Source organism: Cucurbita maxima, unplaced genomic scaffold (genome assembly GCF_002738345.1).
Source record: "Cucurbita maxima cultivar Rimu unplaced genomic scaffold, Cmax_1.0 Cma_Scf00047, whole genome shotgun sequence".
Taxonomy (NCBI): domain Eukaryota; kingdom Viridiplantae; phylum Streptophyta; class Magnoliopsida; order Cucurbitales; family Cucurbitaceae; genus Cucurbita; species Cucurbita maxima.
The window spans coordinates 400,250-425,312 of NW_019272063.1; the positions used below are offsets into that span (position 1 = coordinate 400,250).

Below are 25,063 nucleotides of genomic sequence, written 5' to 3' on the forward strand. Positions count from 1 at the left end.
AATAATGAGCTTGGTCAGCGACAAAGGGAATAATATTGGAGAGGAAGGGACAAAAAGGTCATTATACATGACAATCAATTTCAAGATTTCCACTTATCTTATGGTCTCCATATTTTGGATCAAGGAGTAGAATTTTGGATATGTACGTCTTTTGGGAATATTTACTCTCCCAAGTTACCATTTTGCCCTTAAAAGCCTGCCCGTGTAATCATTATAATTATAAATATGATGGGAGTGAAATGGACTATTTTTGAAAATGATTGGGATTTGGAAAAATAAACCACAAAATTGACACTTTAAAGTAAAATAATATATATATATTATCCTTTTTTGTAGCCTCAAAAATTGACATACAAATACGTCAAATCCACTTCGTATTATCAAAACGTTGACTTTTGTTTTTTAATATATTTAGGTTGAAGGTATTAGTGACCTTTCCTACGAGTTAAAGATTTTGAACCAACAGTGCTATGTTTTTTTTTTTTTTTTTATAAATAAAGAACAAATATTGGGAGAAAGAATCATTTTTACCTCCAAGTTTATCAATTTTTACCTAAGTGTTGCAATTTACACCTTAAACTGGGTAAAGTATTGCAAGTTCGTGTTGATTGAAGAACGATAACGTTCGAGGTCATGTGGTGACGACCATGAAGTTTGTTGTACACATGAAGGAGGTGAGGAAGGAGATGAAGATTTGTAAAAAAGACTAGAGTTGATTTTGTTTTTGAATTTTCCCTCCTCTTAAATCAAACATTTTTTTCCCTTCATCACTCTATAATCTAACAAAACAAAACAGAGAGAATTCAAACCTCAAACCTCTAACCTTTTGATTAGTATGAGCTAGGCAATTGTGAAAATAATGCAAACATGATTCATAAATAATAATGAATAATTAGCATGAGAGAGAGAGAGAAGTGAACGAATATTATAAATCCACACCCACTTGATCACTTTGAACATATTCATATTGAGACGTAAAAGAAAAGTTGTGGTCTCCTAAGAATCTGTCTCTCTTCGCTTTATTTTGTTCTCAAAAAGGTTCAAAGGTCAAAGGAGATTGCGTGTTACGTTGAAGATAGCAAATAATTGTTTCAAGTTATGCATACAATCTCCCACTCTCTCTCTCTCTCTCTCATTGTCTCACAGCCACCATTATGTTTCTTTGTATCATAAACATTCAATAATTTCAACCTCTTTTACTTCATTACCATTTAATCTATTGTTTTCACTTCATTAATTGGAGGACTTTTCGTCTAATTTTTGATGATTTGATCAAACAAGTAATCACTTTTAATGGATGGGTGAGATACGGTCGAAAGTCATGGAGTAGCTCAAATGGGAACTAGGGTTCAACCACTGCTAATCCACGCATCTAATGGGGCCGGAGACGACTCCAGCTACCACTAATATGCTGCTCTTGAGTATTATGGGCGGCGAAAGCAATGGTGGCTTACTGAGAACAAGAGACCTAAGATCTAAGGCAAGGGATTTTGGATTAGAATATGTAGCTGTTCTTGATTTTGTCTGATGGGTCATGAAGAAGATCCAACGAATGTTGAGAGAGAAAAGGATGAAAATAAAATTGAATGGAAAAAAGGATATGGTACAATGGCTAAATGTAGATCATGCTTTATTTACATACATTGATAAACTTGGATTATATTATCAATGCTGAATGCCATAGCTATCAACTTCATGCTTATTCACCTTGATAAACTTGGATTATATTATCAATGTGAGAACTCAGATTTATCTTTTGCGAGCGTACCTGCTTTAGCTGTTCTTCAGAAGGCAAGCCCTCATCTTCAATTGCTGTTGGGAGAAGTCGGGTGTCGTTCGGACCTTCATGTTTGTTCACTGCTCTTTCTTCCTGGACGGGAGAAGAGATGATACCATAAACGGCCTCTGTGATTTCTTGTACTAAGTCAACAATTACTCCCCCCACCCTCAGCAAACGTTGCACGTACACAACTTCTGCTTTATTACTGAACAGCAGGAGTGTGCTAAATACTTCGATGGAACAACATTTATATAAGAGAGGAAAACAGGAAAGAAATGAATATGGAACTTACTTTAATTGGCCGTAGGTTATTAGTGAGAATCCTGAATTTCTGATTCTATTGACTGCTGCAGGATTTCTCAAAATCGATGAAACTTCTGCAACGATACCGTGCAAACAACCTGTCATACACACGTTAATGGCTTCCTCCAACGAGTTCCTTCTAACATCAGGGTAAAGTTTGGATCCTCCGTTGGTCAGGAAGAATACCTGGTCAGGTTACATAGATATAAAGAGATATCTAAGCACTCAGCTGCTTGATGTCAAGGCAAAGATCTTCTTAGAAGCTAATTGGGTGAACCAGCATTTTGTTATTATTGGTAAAAACACATTTGAAGTATATTCACCATTGCAATTAAAGTAGAGTCTGTCACATGGATATAACCTTTAAAAGGATCCCAGTTGCTAAACATCAATTCAGGATTGAATTTGAAGGAATAAATGCAAATGAAACAATATGGTGAGGAAGTGATCTTACAGAGTAGGTGCTCTGAAGTTTCTTAACTAAATGAGCAGCATCTGGTATAAAACTTGAAAATATAATAGGTCTGTCCCTGGCATTCTCTTTCACCACCTGTTCAAGATTTTCTTTTGGTAAGCATAATCACACACAATCTCAGTTTTCATGTTTGGCAGAAACAAGTACCTTTAAGATTTGTTGGAGAACATGAGCAAGTTGCTCCTCTTTGTAAACCACCAGATCATCGAACTTCAATTCTATATTGAAACCAATCGAATGATCAATTTTCGCAAAAACTTCTCGCAGTGTGCATAGCGGCGCATCACTTTCAACTGTCCACTCAAATATTCCCCCATCTATGGTCCTTCTAAATAGAGGCTTGCCCATCTGAATGCCCATCAACACAACAAAATTGCATGATTTAGCTATTTATCTTTTTCATTTTCCAAACACCCTAACGGTTTAGGAAGAAGAGATGGAATCTCTTACCTTCCCAGGATCATCTTGTGGCCCATATGAAAGAAATTCTTCCAGCGTGAGCTCTGTAACTCTTTTCTCCACAATAGCACCCTGAAACCAATAGTCATTTACAATTCAATAAATTACGGAGAGAAGCCAAAAAGGAAAACATACCAAAATCCATAGCGAAGATACAAGTTCCAATGATTTGGGTCAAAAAGGAAGGCCTAACCTTTTCCTCAGTAAGAATCAAACAGTCATGGAAAACGACCGGGCAGCCATCTTTGGTTACCTACAAAAACAGGCTCTTAAAAAGTTCTTCCTTATAAAGGCAAGGATGGAAAGAGGAAAAAGAAAAAAAGAACAAAAGAAGCATTCACAAGAACCATCTCCATCCATTAGACGACAAATCGATAAAGCAAATTAAGAGAAGTGATCGATGAAAAATTCACAAGAACCATCTCCATCCATTAGACGACAAGCAACAATTTGAAGTTTCAATTATCATATTAGAAGACAGTGGGAACAGAACACGTAAAATACATATAACCAGTTTCTATTTAGAATATTTGCGGAGTAAATCAACATGCATAAGAAATCGCACAAAGCAACGAGGTCCAAAAGATCGAACATGCGAAACAATGGAAATTTCTCTCACCTGAACGTCGAATTCGATGAAATCGACTGGAAACCTAGTAGCCGCCATGAAGGACGGAATGGAATTCTCCTTCATTAATTTAAAACGCGAATCAGAGGATTGCAAGATGTTCATCCCGAATCCTCTATGACCAATCACAAGGAATTTCGACGATCGACATGCGCGATCATTTCCATCTTCCAAAATGTTAGCCTCTAAATTAAAACAGAGAACAAAATGTAAACAAACAAAATGCATGAAATCAAACGATTCCAAAAGAAATCGATCAAAAGATTGAAGCACAGACCTCGGCCTTGGGACAAAGGCGAATGCGGTGACATTGAGGACATGATCGGTGGAGGAGACATGGGAGATTCTGACGGCAGATTCAAGTGCCAGCATCATACAATTCACCGCAGAAAAAGGGAAAGAATTGCTAGAACCGACAAGAAGGAGATTTCCAGGTTCTTCGTACTGCGACTCCTGAGCGACGACGAAAATTGACGTGTGTACTAACGAACATGATGCAAGAAAAATTGAAAAAATGGGGGAAATGGAGGAAAAGAAAAAGGGAAGAAAATGGAAGAAATCCTGAAGCTTCGGGCAAAGGCTGCTAGATTATAGGTTCGGCTTTGGTTGCATTTGGTTCTCAAATTCAATTAACTTTTTTCTAACAAAAATATATATATACCTTTTTAACTATTTTCTATTTTTAATTAAAACAATTTTTTTTAATTTCTTTTTCTGTCTAATGCTCGTTCTCAACCAAGATGATAAAAGACACTACAGATAGAATAAAAAAGGTCCTACCGGGAGTCGAACCCAGGTCGCTGGATTCAAAGTCCAGAGTGCTAACCACTACACCATAGAACCAATATTTGGAATAAAACAATTATTTTAATTATTTAAAATAAAATATGTTCTTAAAATAATTTCCTTTTTAATAAATGAAATTTTATTTTAATTATTTAATCTAATCTATCTCTAGAGAAATGGTCTAAAATTAAAATTAAAATGCGATAAATATATAAGAAATTGAATTTAAAAAACCTAATAAAAAAATAATCACGTTGACCAATTTATTTTGGACAAAAGTGGACACAAAACAAATCGGATCCTCCAAAATTAATTGGATCAAGAAAATTGACTTTTGCATAGAGTTGACATTTTTATGATGTGGGCCAACTCCACAAGCATTATCAAAGGCTATAAAATTCAAAATCTTCATTAAATATTTGCTTGTAAGCAAACTCAAACCAAACAATATGAAAGCATTCATCTTCACCACCCCTTGGAAATGCTGCAAATCGATCGACAACCGATCGATAACCTCCTTGGTCGGAGACGAAGAAGCTATCATCGACAAACACCGCCCACGAAAGCTGAGGGGGGCACCAGAGGGTTATTTCTCGGTCTACGTCGGAGTTGAAATGCAAAGGTTTGTGATCAAAGTTGAGCGAGCAAGCCATCCGCTGTTCAAGATGCTGCTCGACAAAGCGAAGCTGGAATATGGATATAACAGCCAAGCTCCTCTTTGGCTTCCATGCAAAGTTGGTAGGTTTTACAGAGTGTTGAGGAAGATGTATGATGGCTTTGATGTTCTCCATGGCCATGGAAGTCAAAAGCTTTATGGCTCTCGTCATCTTTTTATCCCATCTCGATGGAAGGGAAGAATTCATTTACTTAGGGTTTTAAGATTTTTTTTTGATAGTCGATGACGATGAAATGAATTTGATTTTCGATTGTATCCTTGAGTTTGTAAATTATCAATACGTTTTTTGAATAAAATTTCCGCAATTTTCATATTGTCTTATTTTCTCTCTAAGCTTACATATTAGGAATGAGGTCATTAATGTTTTCAAATTAAAAAAAAAATGTTCGAATCTAATTGTTTTTTATTAAATATAAAAAAAAAATGAACAGATATAACTAAAAATATTTTTGAACTCCAAATTAAATATAAAAAAGATTAATTAAAAAAAGATGCAAAGTTAAAATTCAACTAAAATTTTCAAAAAGTATTTTTTTAAATATATACAAAGATTATATCTTGTAATAGAACCCAAAAAAAAAAAAAAAAAAAAAAAAAAAACAAATTTCGAAAACTTATAATTCCATAAAATTCAATAATTCCAAAAGGAAAAAAAGAAAAAAAAAAGAAAAAAAAAAAAAAAAAAAAAACAAATTTCGAAAACTTATAATTCCATAAAATTCAATAATTCCAAAAGGAAAAAAAGAAAAAAAAAAGAAAAAAAAAAAAAAAAAAAAAACAAATTTCGAAAACTTATAATTCCATAAAATTCAATAATTCCAAAAGGAAAAAAAGAAAAAAAAAAGAAAAGAAAAAGAAAAAGAAAAAGAAAAGAAGTTAATGGGCTGAATTTTGGGCTTCGGCTACGTTCTCCTTCTCGACATAGAGGCAGTATTGCCATCAAACAGGTCCTCGATCAAGCCTTCAATATCTTCCGGCTGATACTTTATGTACTTCTCCGATTGTCTTCCCGGATCGAAATACTGCTTGAATCTCCCCACGAACGAACGGTATGCCGGAATCATCACCGCCGACACTGAAATCCGAAGCTCCGATTGAAGCTGGTCGTCGCTCACCACCCAACTGCTCTGCGTTTTGTGTATTTCGTCGAACATCGCGTTGAAGCTTTTGAATCTCTCCTTCAATATCGGCTTCGATACCTTCCCGTTCACCTGCAATCCTTCGTGGTTCAGGCATTGCAGCACCTTACTCCATGTTTCTCGCTGGTAATTTTTGTGGTACCGTCGCAGATTCGTCGATCGTTTCCGGCACCAGCGGTCTCCCATCAATTCCGTTATTCCACTTGAGCCTTTGATTTTCTGAAATATGTACCTTCCGTTGTTCATCAGGAAGATGTACCGAAGAGATGCGTCGCGGTACAATTTCGATCTCATCGCGAGGTTCGCGTCCAGCAGATCCATCACCATCGTCACCTGATACGCGAGCTGAGACTTTCTCGGGGATTCATCGTCGTTTTCGTCGATTATTGCCGGTCGATTTTCTTCGACTTTAGGGTCGAGGAATTGAAGGACCTGTTCTAGGGTTTCTTTGTACTCGCAAGCGTATTTTAGGTAATTCATTATGTAGCGCGTCAATGGATGAACTGCTCCTCCTGGAACTGGAATTTTCGCGTTGTCGCTTTTGATTGAGCTTTCTAGGTCGTAGAAAATCCCGACTATTGCTTCGCCTATTCCGCGTTTTGCCCCTTCCGCTTCTGAAATTAGCTCCGTTCTGCAATTTTCAGGGAAGCCATTGAATGCCGGAATCAAATCGCGGAGGGTCTCGTACATGTCGAGTAATTTGAACATCTTCTCCGCCGATCGCTTTGTTAGAACCACCGCATTTGCGAAGTTGAGAAGCTTGATGACTATTCCTCTTGTTAAACCGCTGAAGAGCGTATGAGCAATGAAGGGATGATCGGCGAAAACAGCGTCGCAGAACTTCCACTCGCCTGGGAACAAGGAACTTGAGCATTTATTGACGACGGCCATCCATTTGTCGATTTCCGATTGAAGAATCTCCCATTGCATTTTCTGTATGTCGTCTATGCTAATATTTTCGTAGCCGTACTTGTTCAGTATTCCTTTGAACGAGCTCTGCCGGAGCAAGCTGTAGCTCAAACAACATTCCTTCTCGTAGCCGGCGCAGATCATCGTTTCGGCGATTCTTTTCATTTTCGATATAGTTTCCAGCGAGAAAGAGGGAAATTCTTCCTCCTTGGTAGAATCTGGGTCGGATGATTCAGGAACGGCGCTGTGATGTTGATCTGTCGATTCGTTGCTTGATTTGAACGACGATTGCTTCAACGCTTTCTTATCAAATTTCGAATCGGACTCTCGATGTTTGCATTCTTTCAGAAGCGCATTGAATTCTTCGTCCAATAGCGACATGGCTCGCTGTAGAGACGTGGTGGTTCGATTGAGCGAAGGAATGGAGGCAGTGGTCGAAGGGAATTCGCTTAATTTAATCGCAACCTTCGAAATGCGATTTAGAGCTTCGAAAAACAAAGAATCTAGGTCAGGATCGCTACCGAGCTTCGCCGGAATTTTGGTAGAATAGAACCTGGAGGTCATCGAGTCCACCATTTTGCACAAGGAAAGAACGGAGCTCGGAATTTCAACCATGAGATTCGATCCGTCATCTCTAGCATCGGACGAATTCGCAAGGAATCGATCAACCTCTTCGAGAATCAAAGCGGTTTCTGATTCAGAAAGAGGCTCTTCAATGAACGCTTCATCTTCACGATCGGCATGCTTTTCAGCTTCTGATTTAGCATCAGCGGCGGCATCGGGAATCCGGCGAGGTGAGCCCAAATTCGCAATCCTTCTATTGAAATTTTTTGAAAAACTTTCAGACTTTTCTGGGGGTGGGGTTTTCTCCATGAATATTGTGAAAAATTAAGAAATTGAGAGACAGAGAAACTGAAGAACAGGGATTTTGGTGAGGAAGAAGGGGGGAAATGGGATTAGAGAGTCTCTCCGGCTTCGTCTCTGTTCTGTGTCTCTGTTTCTCTCTCTAGGATTCAGTTGGTGAGTTTTGGTGAAGATTAATGGTGGAGAAGAAAAGATGGGGGTGGCAAAAACAGAGGGATTAATAGCTTATTGGCCTCTAATTTTCAGTTTGTTCGTTAACCGTTGACCCTTTTTTGTAGAAAAACGAAGGTTGTGACCCTCACGTACCTCTGTTTTCTTTCACTCTCTCTCTCTACTTAATCCATTTTATCTCTCTAAGGCCGACTCACCAAGTTTATTATTATTATTATTATTTTTTGGGGGTTTGATTCTATTTCATAGTTATCAAATTTGAGCATAGTTGTATTAATTTAGATCTAAATTTAAATTATTTTGTCAAAATTCATAAATTTCAATATTAAAAAAAAATTAACGATATTAAGAGCTAAGCGAGGGAGTTGAGGACCGTTGAATATCCGACGTTGGTTGGGTGGAGGCGGCACTTGAGCTGGCTGATAATTTTTAATTATTATTATTATTATTATTTTACAATTTTTTTAGAAAAATGAGCCAAATTTTATTAGATAACTGCATTTAAAAATTAGATAAAAGAATAATTATATATATATATATATATATATATTCTAATTTTTGGGTAACATATGAAATTGATATCTCTTAAATGCTGTATCATAGATTTGAATTTGATAGTTTTTTCTATTTTTTTTAGTTTAATAATTATAAAAATAATGATCGAACTATTTATGTTTTATCATGTAAATTATCATGTAAATTATTGATTAAAATATTTAATTGATTCTCGCCTAGAATAAGACACATTATCCCTTTATAAAAACAACTTTCACCAAAAAGAAATAAATAATTCTGATTCTTTTAAATTTATTTGAACACTATTTATTACGAAAGAAAGCGAAAAATGCATATTAATTCCAGAAAAACAAATAAATAAAAAGAGGAAGGTGTAATAAGTATAAATAAAAGAAATTATTTATGGTGGATATTACGTTATTGACGGTGCATATTAGCAAATGAATCCGTTGGAGCATTAGGGTGAGAATCTGTGCTAAAATGCTCCTTTAAATAGTCGAGATTGGTCCACGTGTGTTCATTCTTTTGCTTCGTACATCTATCCGTTAACCCTAAACCCACTACTAGTCTTTCTCTCTCTTCTCTCTCCTCTGCAACTCTATTCGTCGACATCGGAAGGAGAGAAAGAAAGAAGGAAAGACAAATAAAGGACTCTGTAACGGTTCAATATCCTTCCATTTTACCGCCATTTCTGCTGCAACAATGGGGAAGGTACTCTGTGATTCCACCACGGCTGTAGCCAAGTCGTTTCCGACCACCTCACCGACCGTTAATTGGAGGGACCAGAACTCTTCCGCCGTGATTGATGCTAATGGAGCTCTGGATCTTCTGGACCAGACGGCGGCCGCTGTGGCCACTGCCTGGGATGATGTTCTTGGTCTTGAGGACCAGCAGAGGCGGCAGCTTCAGAGACTTCATGCCAAGGGCGTTCTCTGGAAGCAACCGGAGCTGGATGGTGGAGATTCCTCTTCGGCGCGGTTGAGATCTGTTGTGTTTCGGCTCTCGCATGGCGGTGAGGTGTCTTCTGATGGAAATTGCTTGTTTACGGCTTCTCACAAGGCTATGAGTATGGCGCGTGAGGTCGACGCTCGCGAGCTCCGGCGCCGGACGGTGAGGCGATTCTTGGAGGATTTTGAATCTGCAAGATTGGAGGAGAAGGAGGTGATTAATGGCGCGATTAAGCATCTGTATTCGCCCGATCTGAAGAATGGATGGGGAATCCATGTGGTTCAAGAGGTTAAATTGTTGACCAAGAAAGAGGATCGGCCGGCATTGGACGGAGCTATCAACGAGCTCGTTCAACTTGGAATGCAGAGGTATAAACAATTCTCGGTAGATTGGATCTGAAATGTCTCTTCTATAACAATTTTTTAACTTCTGGACGACGAAAACCTGAGATCTAAATTGTTTTTCCTAAAATTCCTCTACGGCGATTGCGCCTTTTCAATTTTTCATGTATTTGCATCTAATTTTGTTTGCTCCGATTGAAGAGAAACGGCGGCGGAGTCGATTTACAAAGAAAGATGTATTCCGATTAACGACGGTGCTAGTTGGGCGAAATACATGTCAATTTCCGGTTCCCATGGCGATGAGTACGATATTATTACTCTGCAATACGCAGAGGACGGATTGTTACATGTGGATGAGAACAGAGAGGGCCACGCCGCAGCTTTTGGGGATGACATAGCGATTGAATGTCTTGCAACAGAGTTCAAGCGTGAGATATACGTTGTAAGAATTTTTTTCCTATTCTTTGTTGAACCAATCCTTTTCTTGTTTTCGTCCTCTGTGACTCGATTTGATTTTTGGCAAGTTTGTTTGATATGTTAGATCATTGACTTTTTTTCTAGTCTTTTTTTGATAATCATGTTGCTCTGGGAAATACCATGACCTTTGATGTTTGACAAATTTGTCAAGATGGTTTCCGTCTTAACAAAGAAATAGGCGATTCTGAAACTTCTCTGTTCAGGGAAAGGCTTAAGACTAAATTTGGACTATGAAATTTCTTTCACAGTCGAAGAGATGTGAATTGGATCCAAGTTTTTGTCGTTGATTTACAATTTCATGTTGATTAGAGAGACTAGCTGCTTCGTGAATTGAAAGATTTCTTCTAGTAGGAGTTCTAGGCTTCTACTTTCGTGAATTGAAACTTTCTTCCATATTTAAAAAAATCGAACGCTATCCAAAAAGTTAGTATTTAGACTCTGAATCAGTGCTTTTGCAGCCCACAAATTAGCTCCTCTCGATGTAACATTTACTTCTTTCATTAAAATTTGTTTAGAAAAGCTTCTGACCACAGTCCTGAATTATGAACTTCTTTAAGGTGCAAGCACATGGATCCGATGCAATGGTTGATGAAGAAAATTGTGTTTTCTTTCTTCCACACCGTCCCAGGAGCGAAATTTGCGAAGTTCCTTTCTTTCTTTTCATGAAAGGAACAGGTAATGGAACAACCCCATCTCCTATTTTAGTTTCACATCTGAGTTTTCCTTGAACAACATACCCAATCTCCAAAGTTGCAGCTAGCATTATCTTCATTATCGCCTATTGCTAACATAGTAACTATATACAGGTTGGTGCGGCGCCGGAGCTGACCATTACGAGCCTCTCATCGCCCAATGTTCTTCGTTTGTTTCACAGGAGAAAGTGGCAATGGTACTTTGAGGTCTCAGTTTTGTGGCTTAGATTTCGAGTAGAGAATTAATTTAGTAAGTCAATTTATTCTTGAGGGTATTATTTGACGGGTTGCAATCAGAATGGGAGGAATCAAAATCTAGGTTGCATTGCTTTACATTCTTTTTGTAGGTGGGTGGGTGGGGGGTAGAGAACGAAATTGTTGTCTAGAAATCAGTGTTTTGTCTGACTGATATTTTGCAGGTTTTGCGCCTGCAATTGAGCAGCTACTGTGAGTTCTTCGGCCTTTTTCCCTTCAAATTTTGGATGTTAATGTTGTTTTTGTTGTTGTTATTTTTATTATTGAAGAGAAAGTGCCCGTATAGTCAGTGCAGTAGGTTGGTCATTTTTGTTTGCTGTTGAATCCTTCTTTTTGTTGGTATTTTAATTGCTAAAAGGCCCACTTCATTCCTTTTCTCACACCACAAATCTTCTATGTCCTAGTACCTTTTTCTCTCCTTTAGAGTTTGGTGAGAACAGTGTTGGATTGGGTGGGTGGGTAGGTAGGCATAGGGAGGGGCATGGACATAGCCACTGACTGCTTTGAATCAATTAGGCTTTATTGGTTGAAGCTATTATCAATGGATATCTTCTTTTAGCTTTTTCTTCCCCTTCTTTCAATCTAGAAGTGTGAGATTGAGAGAAATAGGATAAGGGTTCATCTACAAGTGAGATCGAAAGGATTAGGATAAAAGATAGTATTCTTCATCTACAAGTGAGATAAAAAGGATTAGGGTAAGAGATTATATTCTTCAGCTATATTAAATAAAGATTTAATCCATTTGTGGACTAGTAATTGAGTTTGTTGGAAAGTTTTTATATTCTTCATTTGTGGACTAGTATTATATTCTTCTACAATGAATTTGTTTGAAAGTTTTTAGAATCCTTTGAACGGTTGAAAGATGGATTTCTTCCTTTTGTTAGCAATAACAGAATGCTTACTTCTATTGATAGTCCAAGTTCACGGTGTCTTTCTTTTCGAAATCTTGGATTGCGAGAACTCACATTGGTTGGAGAGGAATAAAACATGAGTGTGGAAATCTCTACCTAGCATAGACATTTTAAAACCTTAAGGGGAACCTCTGGAGGAAAAACTTTGAAAGGAAGCTAATATCTGATAGTATTGGATTTGAACAGTTACACTTCATCCTCTCTTTCGGAGTTTCGGAGGGAATGGGAACTCTAGGACCAACAATGGCAGAAATGTTAGTCATAGACGGTTGGTGGTTGCTAATTCAAATTTCCTTTCAATTTTTTGGTGCGCCAGAAATCGATAATATACATTACAGTTTGTTATTTTAACTTTACTCCAGAATATAATAATAGTAAAATGAACTATAGTTCTAATTACCTTCTCTGGAGAACGGCGTTAATAGAGTCAACGTATCGCTCAAAATCATATGAACGTAGTATCTATCGTGGGATTATTTCATAAGTTATAATAATACCGTCTGTGATCCATGGATCTCCGATCGGGAAACCGTATTGTTTTTATATTTTTCTTGTAAATATTGGAAAGCCTATATGGTGGGTCATCTAAATTAATAACTTCTAAAATTATTATTTTATTTTTTACAGATATTTTATCAAGTTTTTGACAATTAACACATAATAATTACAACTTATAAATTTCATTTTTGAAAATTGAACTAATAAATAATAATTCCATCTTATATGTCTTTGTTTTGTAATATCTATGTTTTACAAATATTTTACAAAGTTACGCAAATTGTGAAAACTAAAAAAAATTCTTAATTTTATTTTTCAAAATTAGGCTAACACAAAAATTTAACTCGAAAAATGCTATAAAAAAAAAAAAAAAATATAGACAGCTATTTTTAAGAGCACTTATATTTGAGCTAGTTGTTTGTTTGATTCAAGAAAAACTAAGACAGAAGGGAGCGTGATGCAAGTTCCAAAATTATGAATAAAATACAAGAGATTTGAGGAGAGGATTTGAAGTTTGTTCCAAAAACCAAAACAAAAATGGGAAATAAGGAGAGCTCTAAATAGAAAGAAATGATTGGTGGGTCACTCTCTCAGAAAGAAAATGCTGAATGTGTTCCCTTCATAGACAGCTAAATGAAATCCAATTCTCAATCCGTAGAAGCCATACATGGAATTGCCAAAACTTTTACTGCTCGAGCCACTTAACGTCGCCGTTGCGAAGAAACAAATCGTGTTGACAGACAGTCTTGTTACATGGAAAAGAGCTTTTCCTTAGCCTTCCTTCCTATACAACAACAGCCAAAAAAACGTCTAGTGGGCTGTTGTTTGGCGCTCATCAGCATCTTCGTGCTCAACCTAACAACATATAGCACAAGAAATCGAATTCATAACCAAAAATTACGACCACAATGAAAGAAGTAGCGCGCACACAAACCAAGTATCTAACTCTATTTAAAATAAACGTGCCCAATAAAGCAAATGTAGAATGGAAGTGGTGCACAATAGATCGTTAATATGAGCATAACTCAATTAGTCGAACACATTGGTAACCGTAATTAAGGGACATTCAAATCTCCACCTAATTGTAATACTAAAAAAATGAGGCTTCAAAAACTACGGAGAATGATGGTAGGAAATCAACTATTACCTCAACTATAACCTTTGCTTTCTTCTTCAGTTTGGCCCGAGCATCTTTCTCGACCTTCCTCAAAGAATAAGTAGACTCCTTTCTTCCTCTCTTGCGAGGAACGTCTATGTCTTCAAGGTCTTCATCTATTCCATCTGAATCATCAGAACATTTACACTCAATTCTAATAACATCGAACAAAACCCACTTTTTATGAACCTATTATAGCCAGGACAAAGACCACTTTTTGGTACTGCATGATCTAGGTATATATTATCCAAATGAATAGAGATCATACATCTCTAAGTGTAATACCACAAATCCACTACTAGCAAATATATTCGTTTTGGTCTATTACGTATTGTTGTCAGCATCACGATTTTAAAACATGTCTATTAGGGAGAGGTTTCCACACCCTTAGGAGGGTTGCTTTGTTCCCCTCTCCAACCAATGTGGTATCTCACAATCCACCCCCCTTAAGGACCCAGCGTCCTCGCTACCACACCATCTGGTGTCTAGCTCTGATACCATTTGTAACAGTCTAAGTCCACCGCTAGTAAATATTGTCCATTTTGGCCCATTACGTATTGCTGTCAGCCTCACAGTTTTAAAACGCGTCTATTAGGGAGAGACTTCCACGCCCTATGAGGAATGCATCACTCCCCTCTCCAGTTGATGTGGGATCTCACAAATAGAAACGAGAACAAAGATTTATTGAGAGTTAAAAACCATTTGTTATTATAAATTCTAAACTGTATTACCACTATCTTCATCTGCTTCTGGATTATGGATTGCAAGACCACCAAAATCTTCCATATCTTCTTCTTCTTCTAATTCTTCATACCCTTCAACATATTCAATTTCAGGTTCCTGCATATTCCAAGGAAAAATACGAGTTATCAAATGATGGAATATAAAATCATTCATCTAAGTCCCAGAATCTTCCTTCAAGGAATGAGAAGGGCAAGTGTACTCCTAATAAATTTTGCAACAGTACCTCCTCCTCTTCACTGGCAGCCTGCAATTCTTCCATTTCAAGAACTTCATTATATGCTTCGACAGGGTAGTTATATATGTCACCATACACTCCTTTCTTAAGCCGTTCCAGTAGTTCCTTTTCAATGCTCTGCAAAAAGAGTACATATTAGAAACAGTTTCCCCACACTAACTACTCAATCAAGGAAAATATTTCTAGCAGAAACAAAAAAGAGTTCATTAGTTTCAATATAAAGATATATCAAATTTCAACATAAATATTTGAGGTACAACCTTATCCAACAATGCTGCTTTTTCAGCCTTTTGCTCCCTCCTGGCTTCTCTTTTAATCTCTTTTCTTGGTGTTGTCATTATTTTCTCCCTGTTTGGTAATTAAAGTGATATATGGTCAAAAAAATCAACAAAATATAACCTTGTAAATATTTATAATACACTGCTTCTCATTAATGCATCTGATTAGATGCACAATACATGATTAAGGAAATGAAAGACTACAATTCTTCAATATGCACAATTCTCAAAGTGACAATATAGAACATAAGGAATGGATGAAGAGACTCGATGAAAACATGTATATTCTCTATCAAGTTATCAATTGGAATGACAAAAGCAAAAGAGATGAACAAAATGAAGGTTATCAAATACCCATGTATGAATATAGATAGAACAACAGCTTCCATTTCCAAAAGAAATAAATGCGCAGACAAAAGCAAACCTTGTTTTCAGAGCAAGCTTTCTCATTCGTATCCGCATTTGGGTCATCTTAGTCAATCGTTGTTTTGTTTTGTGTACAAGTATCTTAGGCCAATACATCTGTTGAAGGACATAAAAGATAGGTTAAGGAATTTATAAAAAAGAATCAAATAGATAAACTAAGATGTTGACCATAAGTAACTAAGATGATTACTTACCAGATGTTTATCTATAATTTCCAGCGCCTTTTCATAATTTCTGGGTAACTTAACTCTTTCCCACAACTCATTTGGCTTATGTGCTCTTTCAATTGTTTTCATATAAAGATAGAAAACTCCTGGAGGAACAATAGAATTATATTTTGCATATAAGTAGGATAGTCAATGAAACCATTTCTTTTTCTTTTGTTCTTCAAAAATGTGAAGCGACTCTGGACCACTCTTCAATTTACTTCTGCAGGCAATAATATGAATAACAACATAGAGCTACAAAGATTCACTTTTATCAATCCATGAGTGCAAAAGAGAGTTTTTAACATTACAAATAAGACTGCGCTAAAATATAGCGAATAAAAGCAGAGCAGCAACAATTCACGAGGAGACCAAAACGGAAATAATGAGCTACAGGTAGTACCGTCATGATCGCGAATAGTAGCATAGCGACTGTTAGCCAATGGACATGAACTCCGATTACATATCCCAGTTACATTATAAGGGTTTCTACAGAAATTCCCCGTTGTAATCCTACAGAACACCAAAACCAGTCAAAATTTCAAAAGAGAAAATGAAATAACACATTTGAAACAAGAAGCGTACGAAAAAAAAAAGTTCAAACGCTGAAAGAAAAGAAGTAAACCGACTTGGCCATGAAGCTGCAGTGATTGTGGCGGATGACCTGCCATATCACCTCGTCGTGCTGCATCCTTTACTCAGAACTTCACGAAACAAAGGTTGTGCTCAGTGTAATAGTTAGGGTTTAAGGCAATTCTAAGATTTTCAGAGAAGAAACAGGCAAATTTGAGAAGAGGCCGAAGGAGAACTTCGACCGATCGGAGCCGGAGGGCTTTGAACAAGTGTTTAATTGGGGTTATCGGTTTTTAGAAATCGGACCGAACCAATATTATAGAACCGAACCGATCTAAAATATTGAGAAAACACCGGTTTTGAGTTGGGCAAGGGAGGGCAGGCGGCTAGGGCAAAACACTGATGATATCTTTTCTTTTAAAATTAAGGTGGGCTGGGCCGGAATAAGTGGTTTGGGTAAAATTGTATCAGCTGGACCAGTGAGAGGTTTGGGTAGAATAGTATTGGGCTGGGCTAGGGTGAGTGGTTTGGGTAAAATTGGGCTGGGCTGGGTCGGGGTGATTGGTTTGAGTAAAATTATACTGGGCTCGGGTGGGCCTGGGAGAGTGGTTTGGTAGAATTGTATTGGGCTGGGCCGACAATGAGTAATTTGGTAGAATTGTATTGGTCTGGGCCGAGTGAGTGATTTGGGTATTGTATTGGGCTGGGCTGGGCTGAGTGGTTTGGACTTGAATTGTATTTGGTCTGGGCCGGGGTGAGTAGTTTGGGCAGAATTGTATTGGGCTGGAATTAGGTACAATGGTTTTGGCTGGACCGGTGTGAGTGGTTTAGTAGACTTGTATTGGGCTGGGCCGTGTGAGTGTAGTATAATTTTATTGGGCTGAGCAGGGGGGTGAGTGGTTTGGGTAGAATTGAATTGGGCTGGCTTGGGTAGAATTGTATTGGGCTGGGCCGGGGAGAGTGATTTGTATTGTATTGGGCTGGGCCGAGGTGAATGATTTGGTATAATTTTATTGGGCTGGGCGGGTGAGTGGTTTGGACAGAATTGTATTGGGCTGGGCTTGGGTAGAATTGTATTGGGCTGGGCTTGGGCAGAATTGTATTGGGCTGGGCTGTGCTGTGTAGAATTTTATTGTTCTGGGCTTTGGTAGAATTGTATTCGGCTGGACTGAGGTGTGTGGTTATTAAACTTGTTGGGCTGGGCCGAGGTAAGCGATTGGTATAATTTTATTGGGTTGAGCCGGGTGAGTGGTTTGGGGCAGAATTGTATTGGGCTGGGGCGGGTGAGTGGTTTGGGTAGAACTGTATTGGGCTGGATTACGTAAATTTAGAATTGGGCCTGCGTCTACTCTTTAAAATGATTTTTTGCTCCATTTATATAGCTCAAGTATATACTCTTCCAACCTTAGGTAGGCTTGAATATGAAGGTTAATCTTTTCTTCTTCCCCTCGAGACTCTAAGCCACTTACGGTACGTTGATTACGTCATATGATATCATACTTTTGACAACTTCTGAAGAACTACTTTCTCTCATGCAAAACGCGCACTAAGGACATATGACATTCTTATTACACGACTAAACGACTAAACAAATATTGGGAGAAAGAAATAGATACGATACCTTTTCATGACGAGACCCACGATGGATTAACGTCACTCCCAATAAAAATACTATAATACTTCATGCCGAGGATTTAGACTAAGGTTTGGAATCTAAACATCGTTGAAATTTAGAAAATGATTTTTCAATTATAAGGTTACAAATCGAAAATGTCTAAATGTCTAAAAGGTCTAAAAGATTTGATCTCAATGAAATGGATAAGAAGATACGAACAACCATCAAATTCCTTCACAAAAAAAAAAAAAAAAAAAAAAAAAAAAAAAAAAAAAAACCCCTAAAAAGATGAGCATATCATGTTAGGGTGAAAATAAAGACAAGTGGAGTCTGCCAATGAAACATGAAGAGGGCAATACACATCATTAATCTCAATATCATCCAACTATTCATCTTCTCCTATCATCTCCTCTTCATGAAGTTAGACGTGTAGAGCTCGCTTTGTCATGCTTAATCGAGCTTCATCGTTAGGCGTACCTCAAACTAATGAAGTATCAAAACCAGTTAGCTAAATTCTTTTCGGAATCAATCCACTCTATGTTCCACTTTTGAGAGCTTACACTCAACACAGGGAGAATATGAAATTATTATAGAAATACGTCAAGGGTGAAACCAAAAGAAGAATCACGAAACCTTATACTCTAAAGTGAAGAATATAATATCGTTATTAGAGATACGTTGAGGGGGAAATCAAAAAGCAAAATCCAATAGCTTATACTCGAACCTAGAGAATATATTATTGTTATAGAGACGAAACCAAAAGTAAGTCACAATAACTTATACTCGAAAGTAGAGCATATGAAATCATGATGAACATACGTGGTAGCTAAAACGAAAAGAAAAATCACAAGAACGTATACTCAAAAGTAGAGAACATGATATCATTATAGAGATATGATGAGAGTCGGTAATCCCTAACATTTCTTTTCCAAAAAAGTCGATACCCATTTGTCAATGTCCTTATGTTCCTAGGTTCATGTCTTAGTTACGAGACTATGTCGATGTCATTTTGTGCAATGTCTAGGTACAGACAACCATTGGAAACATTGAGTACCAAACCTTTATTTGAATATGCTCTTTTGTCAACATCTTTAGAGCCTTTAATTTTGTTGTGGCTCGTTGTTTATGTCCTTAGTCATTGGTTTTCTTGTGAAAAAACTAAGGCTAGAAATGATGAGCTGAAAGAACATAAAAAGTGAGGACAAGCTTCCTCACATGATTTGGTCTGGTATGATATGTAACGTGTCATGTCCAAGATTCTGATCAGAATTTAGTATATAAGATTCAACATCTGATGGTCTCGACATTCTCCAGTATCCCTTTCGAGATGACCATGTTACTCAAAACTGCTAATAAGAATGAAGACTATCCAACACGAGTTTTTTCAAACATGTTTTGTCCTCACTCGCTTTAGGGTTTCTATAATTGAGCTATCGAAAAGAAAAATGCACTTCGTTGTTGTATGTAGTAATTTCAATTCCATCAAGTCTTTCTCAACCATTCTCTTCTCAAAATCAGTCTCATTCGGATATGATCTCTGTTCATTTATGCACATTTGACATGAACATGTAGCGATGTCCCATGACTTAGATGGTGGTAGCCAACTCAAAGAAAGAAGAAACCCATGACATGAACATGTAGCGATAGGGAGAGGTTTATCGAGAACATGAAAGTAGATCAATTTGGACCATTTTCAATCGATCATTCGACACGTCTTAATCAGTTCACAAATAATGATTCAAAGAAGATAAGACTCGAAATAGAACAAACTAAAGAGCACATTTTCGGGACCCAGAATCGAGGCCCCTAATGTCTAATTAACACGTAATTCCAAGAGCAACGAAAACCCTAAATATGGTACTATCTATATGGTTCCATCCTTCCACAAATCTTTTCATTCTATTAAAGAAAGTGTTCCTCAAGCTCTCCTTTCAAGAAATCTTCTCCACACAAACACAAGATGAAGGTAAGAGTTCATTCTTTGTTGAATCTTTGTAAGAACTATCCTCATTTTAAGCCTAAACTTCTCTTGTAAATTGATCAGCTATTAGGATGGATGCACCGCAAGTTCAGGCAAAACAGTGGCGAACCCCTCAAAGATTTTGTCATTGGTAATACCTCTGATCTATATTATTGTGGCATCGTGAATCGATGAACTTTATAAGTTAAACGTGAGATTCCACGTCAGTTGGTGAGGAGAACGAAGCATTCCATATAAGGGTGTGGAAACCTCTCCCTAACCGACACGTTTTAAAAATCTTGAGTGAAAATTCAAGGAGGACAAACGGTAGGTTTGGTCTTGTTACAAATGGTATCAGAGCCAGTCTCCGGATGGTGTAAGACACTAGTTAGAGTAGGGCTAGACCCTCTTTATAGTAGACGCGTTTTAAAACCTTGAGAGGGAACCTAGAAGAGAAAGTCCAAAAAGAACAATATTTGCTAGTGGTGGGCTTGGACTTGATACAAATGGTATCAGAGCCAGGTTACTAAACGATGAGAGACACCGTGGTAGGGCTAGACCCCTCTACATAGTAGATGCATTTTAAAACATTGAGGGAAAGTCAAGAACGGAAAGTCGAGGATAATATCTGCTAGCGATGGGCTTTGGCTTTTACAAATGGTATCAGAGCCAAGTTACTAGACGGTGTGAGACTCTGAGAATAGAGCTAGACCCTCGTCCATAGTAGACGCATTTTAAAACTTTGAGGGAAAGTCCAGACGTGAAAATTCAAAGATGACAATATCTACTAGCGGTGGGCTTGGGCGGTTACAAATGGTATCAGAGCCAGATTATTGGATGGTACAAGACACTGGTAGTAGGGCTAGACCCTCTCCATAGTAGACACGTTTTAAAACCTTGAGGGAAAGTCCAAAGAGGACAATATTTGTTAGCGGTGGGTTTGGGCTATTACAAATGATATCAAAGCCAGACACGGGGGCGGTGTGCTAGCGAGGACGCTGGCCCCCAAAGGTAGTGGATTGTGAGATCTCACATTAGTTGAAAAGGGAAAGGAAACATTTCTTATAAGGATGTGAAAAATTCTCCTTAGTAGACGCGTTTAAAAACCTTGAGCCAAAACCCAGAAACGAAAGCCTGGGCTCGGACTTGGGCTCGGCTGTTACAATAAATCTTTCAAATGGTAAAATTGTGTTTCAGGCCAACCACTAATTGATGACCAACAATATTTCCCAAGAACAAGCATCAATAAACCTTTCAAACAAGCCCAAAAGGACCTGAATTCATCAAGGCTAGATCAAGACTATGAAGACGATGAATCACTAGCCTCCATATCTGAGATCTTCCCTGGCTTCCTTGCCATCGGAACCCTAGGCTCATCAGACCCAGCAACCCCAAAATTCTCCATCTCCATTGACTACATAACTGAAACAGAAACCGAAGTCACAGAGAATGAACTGAAGCTCATCAGCGAAGAGCTGGAGAAGGTGCTCGATGCCGAGGCGAAAGACGACACCGGGTCAAGACGAAACAGCCACGGGAGCACTGTCAATTCCAATGGTAAAGTATTGGAAGGACCTGAGAACAATGGCAGCACTGCCGTTTGCCCGCTTCAAGGGTATTTGTTCGGGTCATCGGTCGAGTTTTCGGAAACAACGACGGTGGCAAAGAAGGAGAATCGAACGTCGCTCGGGGAGCTGTTTCAGAAAAGCAAACCATCAGAGGATGAGAAGGATGATCAAAAGCAAGTAGAGAAGAAAGGGGATAAGCTGTATGGGATTCAATTGATCAAAAGAAAGCTGAAGAAAAAGATGCATAATCCAACAGCTTCTGGTGATGTCTTAAATGTTTCAACTGATCAAACCAAACTCTCTAAGGTATGCATCAAATTAAAACATTCGGGTCGATTTAAAGTTCATAAAATTCGATCAAATTGTTTGATCTTTCTCGTTCTAAAGCGTTTGCAATCGCTCGTAGATTCGTAATTTGTTCAATAGAAAGGTTTATCCTGAGATCACTACAATGGAGAAAGAAAAGTGGGATCAAAAGGCCCAAAAGAATGACAAAAAGAAGAAGGCTGCCATTGATGGAGTTCATAAGAACAATGCAGATAGAGGGTCCATCATGATCTTTCCAAAAAAGCTCATTTTCAAGCAACCCAGCACCCACTCAGATGATGATTATGATGATTGGAACAAGGAGCAATGGATCAAAACTGATGCAGACTGTAAGTGAATGTATCTATTTTTATTTCCGACTTATCCAAATAAATTTCAAATTATCCGTTTAGTTTCTAAAGTTTGAATTTCGTGTATTTTCTTAAAAGTTTCGGTATTGTCTCTGTGTTTTGATTAAAGTTTAATAGACATCTGTTTGTTTGCGAGAGAAATAAAATTTCCTACATATTAAGTTGTGTATAGATATCTCCGAGTTCAATGAGTATTAATTTCGATTGAAAAATAAGAATTTGATACTAGTAACTTTTGATCATGAACAGCTACACTAATGGACCAAAATTTTTCACATTTGTTCTATCTAGTTTGAGAAACAAATAAAGATGACCCTCAAACATGGATCTAGAATTGGCAAGAAAAAGAAAGGGTATTGCCTTCTTAATTATGAAATGAGGATGAAGAACGATTTCTTATAGCTTCGAGTGTGTACATAGAAAGAGATCGGTGAGTTCATATTAAGTGAGAGGCAATATATCTATTGATAGGAAGGCTTTTGAATGGAGCAAAATTATAGTCCAAGTTCATCGCTAGCAGATATTGTCATCTTTGGGTTTTCTCTTTGAAGTTTTCCCTCAATATTTTAAAACGTGAGAGATTTTCACACCCTATACTACGTTCTACCTTAGACTCCACCCTCCTTGGAAGCACACAGCCCCGTGACTAGCTCTGATACCATTTATAATAGCTCAACCCTATCGTTAACAAATATTGTTTGCTTTAACCTCTTATGTATCGTTGTCAACCTCACGGTCTTAAAACGCATATGTTAGGGAAAGTTTTTCACACTCTTATTAAAAAATGTTTCGTTTCACTCTCCAACTAATGTGCGATCTTACATAGCTGTGAGTGATTATTTCCATATTAGACAGTATCATACGACGGTGGAGTGATGTGAAGAAGAGTCTAAACCTAGTTGTGCAAATGAAATCCTCAAAATCAAATAAAGGAATATCGAACCTTATAGTCATACAAAATTGTTGATGGATCTCGATTGGTGAGCAAGTAGAATCTTTATCATGCTAGGTACGTTGATAAAAGGTAAGAGTGTTTAAAAAACCACATCAACTCAAGATTTAGGTTGAGTTAATTTTATGAACGGAATGCTAAAATTAAATTTGGTTGAATTAAATCGCTCAAATTTATTGTTAATTTTTTAAAAAAAACATATATTTTTAATTAAAAAAACATATAAAATCTTAATTAAATGTTTGAAAATAAATAAATGTAGGTTTAAAAACAAATATTTTATTTTTATTAAAAAAATATCCGAACAATTCAAATCAATTCAATCCAAAAAAAAAATTAGTGAGTTCATTATTTAATATAAATTGTTTGAATTGAAAAAATTTACCACTCGAAACATTAAATTTGATCTTAAAAAATGTCACGATAGAATCCAACTCAACTCAGTCAAGCACTCTAAATATTAAATATTTTTAGCAGCAACTTCCACGAAAGTTCTTAAATCTTCCACGTGAGTAAATACCATTTTAATAATAATTGGAGTAATGGTTTGAGTAATAAAAATATAAATAATAAAAGAACAATTTTACTTCAAAAAAATAATAATAATAAAATAAAAGTCAAATTTGGTGGGGGTGTAAAGAGACATTTTTGGCTCACTACTATTGACCGCCAATCCCTCTTGGAACAAGCGCGAGTATTTTGACATCTCTCCTTTCATTTCCTAGATAATATTTCCACGTGGATTTGATAAATAGATTTATCCACCTTTTATTTTTTATGTTCAATCTTTTTTTAAAAAAAAAATAGTTTTTTTAAATAAACAATTGGTAGAATTATGACGTCTTAAAAAAAATTATGACATACATCAGATTTTCTAATTTTTATTTGAAATAAAAAGGAGGTTTATATTTTTTTAGGTCTATTTAATTAATCCATGTTTTAAACATTTTTTAAAAATCCGAGTAAAAGCTTATTTTATTTTTAAAAGCTTTTATAGCACACGAGAAAACGATGCCAACCTGGTTGTATTTTAGAACGTGAGTCGCTATAGTAATAACTCGACGGCTGATATTTACCAAATATTTTATACTAAAAAAATAAATTTTAATCCCATAGTTAAATTTTACCATCTAGAAGAAATAGACCACGTTTCTCTTTATTTAGGAAGCTGAAAGAAATAAGAAAATTCAAATAGAAAAAAATTACACTAAAATATTTTAATGATAATTGAGTTTCCTTGAACTTTCTTGTTAAACAAAATATTGACTAATGAATAAAATTTTAGGAACCTTGTATAAAATATGTCACATAAATGTAATAATTAAGTTAATTTGAAATTTGAGAATTTACCCTATCACATATTTATTATATATGGTTGGATGAAAGTCCTATATCTGTTGGTTCTGGTTCTGGTTTAAGAAATGATCATGGGTTTATAATCAAAGAATACTATGTTCATTAGTATGAGACATTTTGGGGAAGCTCACAACAAATCTATGAGCGCTTATGCTCAAAGTAGACAATATCACATGAGTCTGTTTATCTAACGTGGTATTAGAGTCATCCAACAATTCCATTCTACCCAGTCCAAAAAAAAACGTCAAATATATTATATAAATGGCAAATTTGTAATATACTTCAATCTACCCCGCCCGAAAACACTTTAATCTCTAGAGGCGAAATTTTTTCTAACATGAGTAGGTAGAGATAGGCTTAATGGTCAAATAAAATGGACTATAAACAGTGACACAAAATACTTTTCATGAGGGCCATATTCATTGCATCCTCTTTTTTTTTTTTTTTTTTTTTTTTTTTTTTTTTTTTTTTTTTTTTTTTTTTTTTTTT

The 25,063-nt window shown here is 36.7% G+C and overlaps 6 protein-coding genes and 1 non-coding gene across 8 annotated transcripts in view; 3 read left to right on the top strand and 4 right to left on the bottom strand.

Annotated features, from left to right (window-relative positions):
• Positions 1 to 1,560: 1,560 nt before the first annotated feature.
• On the bottom strand, positions 1,561 to 4,256 carry LOC111470895 (glycerophosphodiester phosphodiesterase GDPD1, chloroplastic-like). Its single transcript, XM_023116555.1, has 8 exons — positions 3,923 to 4,256; positions 3,637 to 3,830; positions 3,211 to 3,270; positions 3,009 to 3,089; positions 2,706 to 2,906; positions 2,538 to 2,633; positions 2,073 to 2,269; positions 1,561 to 1,985 (listed from the first exon to the last, which is right to left on the bottom strand). The coding sequence occupies exons 1-8, from the start codon at positions 3,981 to 3,983 to the stop codon at positions 1,700 to 1,702; spliced, it is 1,176 nt and encodes a 391-aa protein (XP_022972323.1). The 5' UTR covers positions 3,984 to 4,256; the 3' UTR covers positions 1,561 to 1,699.
• Positions 4,257 to 4,416: 160 nt separating this feature from the next.
• On the bottom strand, positions 4,417 to 4,488 carry TRNAQ-UUG. The gene has a single exon. It is a non-coding gene; the product is annotated as a tRNA-Gln (tRNA).
• Positions 4,489 to 5,966: 1,478 nt separating this feature from the next.
• On the bottom strand, positions 5,967 to 8,248 carry LOC111470897 (exocyst complex component EXO70B1-like). The gene has a single exon (XM_023116556.1). The coding sequence runs from the start codon at positions 8,026 to 8,028 to the stop codon at positions 6,010 to 6,012; it is 2,019 nt and encodes a 672-aa protein (XP_022972324.1). The 5' UTR covers positions 8,029 to 8,248; the 3' UTR covers positions 5,967 to 6,009.
• An 882-nt stretch (positions 8,249 to 9,130) lies between these two features.
• The window catches only part of LOC111470780 (probable WRKY transcription factor 75), a 19,967-nt gene continuing 4,034 nt past the window's right edge, over positions 9,131 to 25,063 (top strand). Inside the window, exon 1 of the mRNA XM_023116389.1 lies at positions 9,131 to 9,294. The gene's annotated coding sequence lies outside the window, so the exon portion shown is untranslated. The remainder of the gene's footprint in view (positions 9,295 to 25,063) is intronic.
• On the top strand, positions 9,409 to 11,702 carry LOC111470777. The gene is made up of 4 exons (XM_023116386.1): positions 9,409 to 10,022; positions 10,197 to 10,437; positions 11,030 to 11,147; positions 11,279 to 11,702. Exons 1-4 carry the CDS (start codon positions 9,409 to 9,411, stop codon positions 11,368 to 11,370), a joined length of 1,065 nt encoding a protein of 354 aa, XP_022972154.1. The 3' UTR covers positions 11,371 to 11,702.
• LOC111470779 (protein MAK16 homolog) lies at positions 13,273 to 16,713 on the bottom strand. 2 transcript variants are annotated; one of them, XR_002715109.1, is made up of 10 exons: positions 16,503 to 16,713; positions 16,277 to 16,386; positions 15,862 to 15,980; positions 15,666 to 15,763; positions 15,224 to 15,311; positions 14,952 to 15,080; positions 14,716 to 14,824; positions 13,976 to 14,109; positions 13,420 to 13,683; positions 13,273 to 13,389 (listed from the first exon to the last, which is right to left on the bottom strand). XR_002715109.1 is itself a non-coding variant. In XM_023116388.1 (9 exons), the coding sequence occupies exons 1-9, from the start codon at positions 16,562 to 16,564 to the stop codon at positions 13,639 to 13,641; spliced, it is 894 nt and encodes a 297-aa protein (XP_022972156.1). In that variant the 5' UTR covers positions 16,565 to 16,713; the 3' UTR covers positions 13,273 to 13,638. The 2 variants fall into 2 exon arrangements, 1 of the variants encoding a protein (XP_022972156.1); XM_023116388.1 differs by having other exon boundaries at positions 13,273 to 13,683.
• Positions 19,979 to 22,437, top strand: LOC111470778 (protein LAZY 1-like). Its single transcript, XM_023116387.1, has 4 exons — positions 19,979 to 20,027; positions 20,106 to 20,172; positions 21,219 to 21,895; positions 21,996 to 22,437. The coding sequence occupies exons 1-4, from the start codon at positions 20,022 to 20,024 to the stop codon at positions 22,251 to 22,253; spliced, it is 1,008 nt and encodes a 335-aa protein (XP_022972155.1). The 5' UTR covers positions 19,979 to 20,021; the 3' UTR covers positions 22,254 to 22,437.